The sequence below is a fragment of the Strix aluco genome, chromosome 10 (genome assembly GCF_031877795.1).
Source record: "Strix aluco isolate bStrAlu1 chromosome 10, bStrAlu1.hap1, whole genome shotgun sequence".
NCBI lineage: Eukaryota > Metazoa > Chordata > Aves > Strigiformes > Strigidae > Strix > Strix aluco.
Genome location: NC_133940.1, coordinates 16470456 through 16479503, shown reverse-complemented (window position 1 = coordinate 16479503; position 9048 = coordinate 16470456). Strand labels below are relative to the sequence as shown.

General features: G+C 50.1%; 1 protein-coding gene across 3 annotated transcripts; it reads right to left on the bottom strand.

The window, feature by feature from the left end:
• Window positions 1-379: 379 nt before the first annotated feature.
• Window positions 380-9040, bottom strand: LOC141927958 (DNA-directed RNA polymerases I and III subunit RPAC2-like). Of its 3 annotated transcripts, none has more exons than XM_074835432.1 (6): window positions 8931-8995; window positions 7475-7714; window positions 3873-3970; window positions 2090-2166; window positions 924-1006; window positions 380-578 (listed from the first exon to the last, which is right to left on the bottom strand). In XM_074835432.1, exons 2-6 carry the CDS (start codon window positions 7511-7513, stop codon window positions 531-533), a joined length of 345 nt encoding a protein of 114 aa, XP_074691533.1. In that variant the 5' UTR covers window positions 7514-7714; window positions 8931-8995; the 3' UTR covers window positions 380-530. The 3 variants fall into 3 exon arrangements, with proteins under 3 accessions (XP_074691533.1, XP_074691532.1, XP_074691534.1); XM_074835431.1 differs by having other exon boundaries at window positions 7475-7743; window positions 8931-8978; XM_074835433.1 differs by lacking the exon at window positions 7475-7714 and having other exon boundaries at window positions 8931-9040.
• Window positions 9041-9048: the final 8 nt, after the last annotated feature.

Sequence of the window (9048 nt, the reverse complement as noted above, 5' to 3'; positions counted from 1 at the left end):
AGGCAAGTCGTTTTTTACTCACCACACCCCTCAAATGAGCAGAGTATCATTTTATAGTGGTCTGTTTAAAAAGGAAGGCTGGCTATAGCTGCTGAAGTCAACTACACTGGTGCCAGTAACAGAAAGGTTTAAATCTGGAGAGGGTGCTGCTTCTCTAAAAGCTTGATTTTACACAACAATGAACTCCTCTGCTCCCTGTAGACTCTGGGAGAGACAAATTCTGTGCACCAGACTACCTGCAAACTCTGTCATCTGAAAATCCTGGGCAGGAAATAGCAACAACTCTTGGAGAGGGGAAGAAATAAGATGGAAGAGTGGAAGAGCTGCCTTCTAGCTATCATTTTCCATACCCATCCTGAGCTGCATGCAGTGTCACCTCTGCAGCATCAAACTTCATAAACTTTATTATTAGTGAAAATACAGGTTTGCAAGCAGTCATAAAAAAAGAATACAAACAAAAAAAACACTTGACATAGGGAATTCAACACACAGAAGTTACACACATCCATGGGGGCTGCCATCCTCAAATGCTACTGCATCTCTTCCTCCCTCTGGGCCCTGTATTCCTTCATGCTCTTCTGCAAACAAGAGCAAAGGACAAATGTTAAAAGCATATATCTGAGCAGCTCATATAGCACAGTGCCACCACCCTGGTCTGTGCTGTGACTTCTCTGCCCAGTGCCTCAAATGTTGAGGGACCCGAGAAGCTCTGACAGAGCTCCAAGTACTATCAGAAGTGACCGAGCTTTACAGTCACTCCAAGGGAAAGGAAACCAGGCCATGCTGCAGGTCAGAGAATGTCTAAAAAAAACTATTAGGTTTTTCATGTCAAAAGTGCCTACAATGCAGGTCTCAGCCTATTCTTCTCCCCTTCGAGACCAAGAGATAGAAAAGGCCCCTGAGCTCTTCAGAAATAGTCTCACCTCAAAGGTGTTGAGCACATGTTGGCAAACACCCATCAGGTCGTTCAGCCCTTTCCGGAATGGCTCTACAGCAGGAAGGGCCCCTTCAGGAAAGAAAATGCGTTAGTGAAATGGGAGACAGCTTCCAAAGGGGTTAGTAGCCCTCTCCCTCGCCACTCTGAAGCAGCATGGTTGTTACCACCATGCCCAAGGGCAGTCACCGTGACGGGGAGAGGCTCTTAGACCAGGTATGTGCCTACACACCTCCCTCCTCCCAGCCCACCACCAGCAGCCAGAGAATGTGGTGGTTCAGGCTGTGGCGCAGGATCAGCAGACACTTACCCTGCAGTTAGTCCCATGGGTAAGGGGTTACCTTGGCAAGGCATGCAGCCTGAGCACTAACTATTTTTAGGAAATTAAAGAGTCAGCAAGCACCAACTAGATACTTGCTTCCAGGAAGTGGTTTCTATGTATCTGATGCTCAAGGGCACAGCCCCATGAGGAAGTAATGAAATAACACCGTGCCTCTAGGCAGCAAAGCAAGCTGTGGCGATTGCAAGGCCTGGATGGAGGGCAGCGACTGGGCGTGGTGTGCTGGGAGGAGTGAGTGACTGCAAGAGCCTCAGAGCTGTCAGTGCTATCTATTATCAGGGAACAAAGTCATCTTTGGGAGGCAAGTCAAAAGATGGCACAGACTGATGGGGCTTTTCAAAAGAGCTTCAGGTCATAGCCTGATGACCAAAGCTGCAAGACAGCTGAGAAGGAGAAGCAGAAACAAATTACCTCATTGCAGCTATATAAGTCAGAACATTTTAGCTTTGCTTTCCAATCCCCGTGCTGATTTCGGGGCAGATGGAGCACCCATCACCTCTGACAGAGAGCAGCAGATCTACTCTACCCCAGCACTACAGTTCAGGGCCTGCTGCCAGCCAACACAGATACCTGGGATGAGGCAAAGCTGTGAGCTCCTCAGGCCTACAGTTGGGAAACAGAAGAGCTGTAGTATAATGGCTCAGAGCAGCCTCTCCAGCTGAGCAACAGGGCACAGCAGTTGCAGGTGGCTAGCAGAGAAGAGGGAGAAAAGTGCTTTTCTTTACTTAAGTGACTCATGGAGGAAACCTGACATGAACAGAGGGAATTACACAAAAAAAGGGCCCCGGACACAAAGGAAATGTGCACACCCGTACCTCTGGTCTGGATCCGGAAGTTGATCTTGCTTTCAGAAGGGTGCGTAATGCAGTAGCCACAGAACTCCACATCAGGGCTGCAGGAGGGGAGAAATGAGGAGAGGGCAGTGAAACCCAGGCCAATCCACAGTAAATCTCACAAAGTCAGAGGCTCAGGCCACCCCAGATCTGCTGGGGCTCAGGATGTTTCTAAAATGACTGAGGGGCTTATGCGAGGAATACGCTGAAGGAAAACTACCTGTGTAACCGTATTCACACACCCCCATCTATATCTGAGCTACAGCTTGAGATTTGCAGGGGAAGGACATGACTGGAACGATCATAGGCACCATCCTGGCACCACCAGCAGTCCACCGGCAGGTCTGCAGAGTTCAAACAGGGGATCCTGGATGCTTGGAAACCTCACCGTACACAAACCTGTTGCAGTTCTGCTGGGTAAAAGAAGCTGACAGGTCTAGGGCACTGCAAGGATTTACCAAGGTGTTTTGCAGGCTGCACAGCATCTGCCTTTGTAAGCTGAGGCGTTGGTAGAACATTTGTGCACCCAGCAGAAAGAACATCCCTTTGCAAGAAGCCTGCTGTTTTTCTTGTCATGGTGATTTATCAGAGGAATTCACATGACATTTGCAATGCAACTGTCATTTGAGATGATGCACTGAACTTCCTGCTGTAATTCTTCTCAGGCTTACCAGTACATCTTCACAAATCCTCAGTGCTGCCCAGTTCAATAAAATCAGGCAACCAGGGTGAACTTATTTGTATATTTTGATGGGGGCATCAGAATAATTAATTCCTGGCATCAACTCCTGCATCTCCATGCAAGCATGAAAGATGATCAATTTGCTTAATACTGGCTGTTCCTACCCTCTTTTCTGACAGTGCTTGTCCCAGAGGAGACATAGATACTGACTGACCACATGTACTTACATGGAGTTGTGCATTGTTTTACCCAAAGGGGCCAAATAAGACATTCAGAAGTCTTTCACATGTCAGACATTAAATTTCCTCCATAACTAACTATCAAGGAGCAGTGAGGGCTGGCTGTTCCCACGGGATGGGGAGCTGGGAGCCATGAATAGTAAGAGCTGACAGGGCAGAGGCCTCACTAGCTAGCCCTGTCCCACAGCACCCAAGCAAGGGAGTAGGGCGGGTGCAGAGGTAGTAGCCAGGGTCAGCCAAGGGTCCAGATAATCAGGCAGGTTTGTGAGGATGAAGCAGGTCTGAGATCAGGCCAGGAAGTTAATCTGTAGGTCAGTGACAGGACAGGTGAGGGTAATGAGGGTCAGATACTACCCAGTGATCACCAAGCAGGTGTACAATGGCAAGGAAGGGCTGATGTCAGGTCAGAAAGTCAGTCCATGGGTCAGCATCCAGGTGGAATCCACCGCCCAGTACAGGCTGAGCTAGAGACCCATACTCCTACAACATAGCTCAGGAGAGACTGAAAGCCCTGAGCTGAGCTTAAATGGGGCTCCTGGGCCCATGGGCAGGGTGTGGGTGGAGGCCCCAGGTGTGGCTGCTCAGGCCCATTAAGGCCTATTTGTGCTCTCAGGGTCCTGACACTAACAGCACAAGGAAAAAGTTAATCCTATGAAGAAAAGTAGGAGGTGAGGAGTCTTTGGCACCATGTCTGATATAAAGACTCTTAACAGGGGTGCACAGAGGTAGTTTCTGATCATTTGCCTTGTTCTAGCAACAACTGAGATGCAGATCAGTAAAGAGAAGGCTAGAATAGGAGACAGAGGTACCCTCAGCGATGCCAGACACTGGAGGCTCCACTTACTTCTTCATGACCATGTATCGGAGGGAGTTGCCGAGTGTGTGGTCCTCATCATGCAATACAAATGTGACACAGCTTCCATCTGTCCCATCCGCCTGGACCTGCCACAAATGGGGAAAGAAAAGATGCTGAGGTAATGAACACCAGCACTAGCATGAAAAATAAACTATTGTGCTCAGCTTCACCAGAGTAACTGGGAGGGCTTGTAGGTCTGGCTGGGCCATCTCTGTGGCTCACGTCTCGGGAACCGCAGTGTGACCAAGAGCACCTTCACAGTGGAGGGAAAGTGGCAAAATTACAGATCTCAGAGAATCCTCTCCCTGGTTATCAAAGTGCCTGTACAGCCTTTCTCTTCACAGGAGAGAAGAGGAGTGCAAAGAAAGCTGAGGCTTCAGGACCCGGGGTGGAAAGAAGCTGGGAGCGACTGTTCAGGTTGGTGTGATCCCAGGTCCCACCACCAGCCTATGGGTAGACAAGGATAGGGACAGTCAAAAAATCCCCAGGGAGAAGTGTTGCCTGTCAGCAGAGAAATCTTATCGCAGTTTGAAAACAAAAGGAGCTGCAAGCCCAAATTCACACCCAGGATGAGCCTGGGGAGCCCATCAGCAAGCATGTACTGAACCCCAACACGCCAGCAGTCAGCCCCTAATCCTCCTGCTGCTTTTGGCTCACGTGCCCAAAAAGAGCTTTGCCACCTAATGCTTCCTGAGAAGACTGGTTTGGAATCCCCTCCAAAACCAACAAGTCGCCTAATTAATTTCTTAGCTGTCAGAGGACTGCTGAGCCTCTGACCTTTCCCCAGGCTCAGCATAGGCTCTGTGGAGCCTGACATGCCCTGACAGCCCCCAGCCGCTTCCTCTCTCAGCAGCAGAGAGGTTTCAAGGTTAAGTGCGGAGCCAGGCTAAGATGAGCGCTGATCTCTTCACATCCTGCCTGTGGCCAGGTTTTATGACCCCTCAGTACTATCCCACTAGCTGTCCCGGGGAATTGACTCAGCAGTTCAGAAGAGAAACACAGACTGATTTCCGCAGAGGAAGAGATCACCGAGACCTGCAGCACAACTCAAGGGCAGGCTCCCCGCACACCAGCTATCACAGAAGGGTAGGTGCGATGCAGCAACCTTATTTGCTAATAAGGGAAATAAACTGCATTGTGAATTCCAGTTAAGGCAAAAATACTTTTTAAGCTTTTCAATTCTGGGTCAGCTCTGGAAGATCATGCAAAGCCTCGGCCCCTTTACAAAAAGCATGTCAATCTCCTTCTCACATAATTTAGCATGGTTTTCCTAATTTACACTAACAACAAGAAATGCAGCTATTGCAGACCTGCAAATTAAAATTCAATTTCTGGTATATCTGGAACCTGAGTCTTTTTCTGTTTCAAAAATCAGGACCAAGATAACTGGCACTAAAAGGTGGTGAAGGGAATTGACAAGTCTAAATCTTAAGGAATAGGACAAGAACAACATCAGCAACACAGATGTTGGACTGATAGGGTCTCCCTCACCTCCTAGCATCTCACAACCCACAACCAAAGCAGTGAGTCTTGCTGGGAGTTAAAATAAGGCAGTGAGTGGCAAAACCACCTTCCCTTGGTGTGGAACAAAAATGTGTGATTTGACACAGGTCAATCGGGCAGCTAGTGGCATGGATGAGACACCCTGCCTGCTCTCCTGCTTGCCTGACCCAGCACCCTCCTCCCTCTTCCCAGTAGCAGCTGCTGGCCTCACTCTCTCCTACTGTGAGGCCTTGCAAGGAAGTATTTATTAAAATTATAAGCACCAGTCATACTCTAAGAGCTTGTTTTTTCCAAAGACTACAGGCTTAAACAAAAGCAGACTAACTCAGGAGGCACCCACACGCCAGGACAGGTCACCTGGCCCCCAGTTTGCTCCCTGCATCCAGTCGCAGGGTTAGAAGTGTGCCCAGGTGCCAAAATCCCAAGTTTCCCCCCAGCACATGACAGGTACAGCTCTGTTCATTAGGACAGTGATGCTCTTGCAATTTGGTCACACAGCAGAAGTTATACTGTAGCTCAGGTGTAGCTCTGTGCACATAGGGGCGAAGAGGTGCTTTTCCAGACAGAGAGCAAATATTTACAGCTGAGTTACAAATGTTGCATAAAAACTATTTGAAAAATAGGATAACTGGGAGTTTAACACACAGTACTGGGAGTTGCAGTGCCTTCAGACTTCTTCCTGGAGCTAAAGGAACACGTGGGTGTAGGAAGGAAGGGACAGACACATCTCTGGCATGGTGGCTGGGCCACATTGTCAGGCTGCAGCAAGTGCCTCAGAGCAGCAACCCAGTGAATTTAAGATGTTCCTGCCTCCTTAGGACAGCATTACTACCCAGTGCATTGATCTGGCAGATGAAAGCCAGAGTACAGCTCTTTCACACAGACATAAGGAACACATTGTGCTGAACCTGTCTACTTCACAGAGACTCAATTTCTCTCTCCTCTTCTCTGTGAAGAGTCCTCAGATACAATTCTGGATCTCAGCAGGACCATAAGCTTTGCAGCCTCTCATCAAGCCACTGGCTCACCTAGTCAGGCATCCTATCTCTGGCACAGACCTGTCCGATGCTTCCGAGGACAACTGACAGATTCACCTGAAGGACAGATTCCTCCCCTGTACCTGCAGCAATCAGGTCTGTGCCCTGAGGCAGAGGACTGAGATTTCTCAGGGTGTTTCCAAGTCTCATCTCAGAGGTGTCCAGGTATCAAACTATTCATAAAATCAGACTGGTCTGTGTTGGAAGGGACCTTAAAGACCATCTAGTTCCACCCCCTCTGCCACGGGCAGGGACATCTTCCACCAGACCAGGTTGCTCAAAGCCCCGTCCAACCTGGCCTTGAACACTGCCAGGGAGGGGGCAGCCACAGCTTCTCTGGGCAACCTGTGCCAGTGTCTCACCACCCTCACAATAAAGAATTTCTTCCTTATATCTAATCTAAATTTACCCTCTTTCACTTTAAAGCCATTACTCCTTGTCCTATCGTAACATGCCCTTGTATTCATCACAAGAAAACCTGTTCACCTATGAGCCAACTTGTAAAAAAAAGCCCCGATGCCCTGGAGGAAGGAATTCTGCTCGTCTGGTGTTCTTCCTCTTTGGTTACACACTGATTTGCTAGTCTCTTTACCAAATTGTCCCTGTTCTTGTACTACGGTAGAGGCAGAAGGAAAAGCTGATGAAAGCTCGAGGCAGCTTCAGGGTTGATCACATTCACTTGAGCCCCTCAGAGAAAACAGAAATGGAAAAGCCTGCACTTCCCCTAAGACGATCTGGGGTACACCCTCCCAGCAAGGTCAGGAGAGGATCCCTGTGACCTGGCCACCCACGCATCGGACACCCTCCTCCTCTACCAGCTACGCAAGCCTAAGAGCTGCAATCTCGCATCATCCAGAAGCTCTCCTGCTTAGAGGGGCTGTGATTTATGATGATGAATTATTTAATGTTGTATTTGGTGCCTAGGTAGTGCTGTAGCGGATACATTAGCACAGCACTGAGATAGATGGGATCAGCTAGACATGAAGTGGGTGGGGAACAGTCCTACAACTCACTTGCTCCTACACTGACTGTAGTTCATGCATAACTTGCCTTTTCTGTCAGAATATATAGACCTTTGCTGGTCCTCATGAGTCAGTATCGCTTTCCACACATCCTCCTGTTTTCTGTATGGTACTGCATTCCTCATGAAGGAATCTGTTGGTTTGTTGCCAAGGGACTCTCCAGTAACTGCAGCTCTTCAAAGGTGAATTTCATTCATCACAGCAGACTTGCAGGATTAGGATTGGGCTTTCTGGTGCAATCGTGACTTTCAGCCTGTGGCCTGCACAACTGGGGAGAAAAATATGGCTCTACAGAGCCTAAAAAAATGTAACTAGCAGAAGCGAGACTATTGCTAAGAGACTCTTGTGCCCTTAGGAAATGTTTAGGGGCTGTAGATTGAGAGACTATGGAAAACTGATGTATTAAGCCTTCCCCAAAGGCAGCTTTTAAAACCAAGCAATTTACAGACCCCATTTGTTTCTACTGTACAGCTATCCTGGTGTTCAGCTCTCCCCGTTTTCCACTGACAGACAGACAGGCACACAGAGCACCCGATGACCCTGTGCCAGCTCTCCCTGTCATCGTGTCTTGGTGTAACTGCCAGCTGGGAGCCTGCAACCCTGTTAGCGTGAAGCGCAGTGCCATCTAGTGCCTTCTGCTGCCTGCAGTGGGTACTGGGGATGGAAAAAGGGTCCATAAACTCCTGCCACAGGGCTCAGCAACCTGAAACGGGTCAAAGAGAGGAGACGAGGCACACCGCGGGGCCTCCAGCTAAAAGGCAAAGCCACCCAAGGCCTGATGTTACACAGTGAGGAGCAATCATCCTTAAAAAGCAAGTCTTTGTTTTAAAAGATGTTAGCCCTAGCTAGTTTTAAAATAGGTTAATCCTGACCTCTAGCTGCTTCTGTTCCCTACAGGACAACCTCAAACATCTAAACTTCAAGAAATTCAACTAAAAGCTGTATTCCTCTCTGTCCCTCCTATATCAGGAAACACTGCTAGCTTTCCTCAGCTTCTTTCTCCCTCTGCTGTTCACAGACACTGCAACAGAGCAGCCGCTCCATGCCAAGTAAAACCAAGAGGTTTTACGGGTTGAAAAAAGCCTGGCAGGGCTGCGCGGCTCTCTGAGGGGCGACAGCTGAGGAGGGTTTAGGTTCGGATAGGAGAGGAAAGGCTGTAAGGCAGGCGGGCCGCAGCGTGGGGCCTGTTTGCAAAGGGATCTTTGTGATTTCCCGCTGCCGGCACGAAGCACCAGCCCGGGGATGCGGCTTTCCCTCACCGTCACCATCTACCCCGACACCAACACCGCACCACCCCCCGTGCTGAGGGGACCCCGCCGCTGAGCCAGGCCCGGGAAGCAGCAGGGAGGCCCCGGCTGCCGCTGCCAGGGGAGAGCAGCGCCTCGGCCGAGCAGGCCCGACCCTGCCCCGTCCCCCTCAGCCGGCGGCCGGCCGGCCGGCCGGCCGACCGCACGCACCCCTCCGTCCCTCCGTCCCTCCCTCACCGTCTCCAGCGCGGCCTTCCTCTCGCCCTCCTCCGCCATGGCCGTCGGACTACAGCTCCCAGCAGGCACCGCGCGGCGGGGCCCCGCCGGAAGCGCGTCGCGGCGGCCCGGTGCCGGG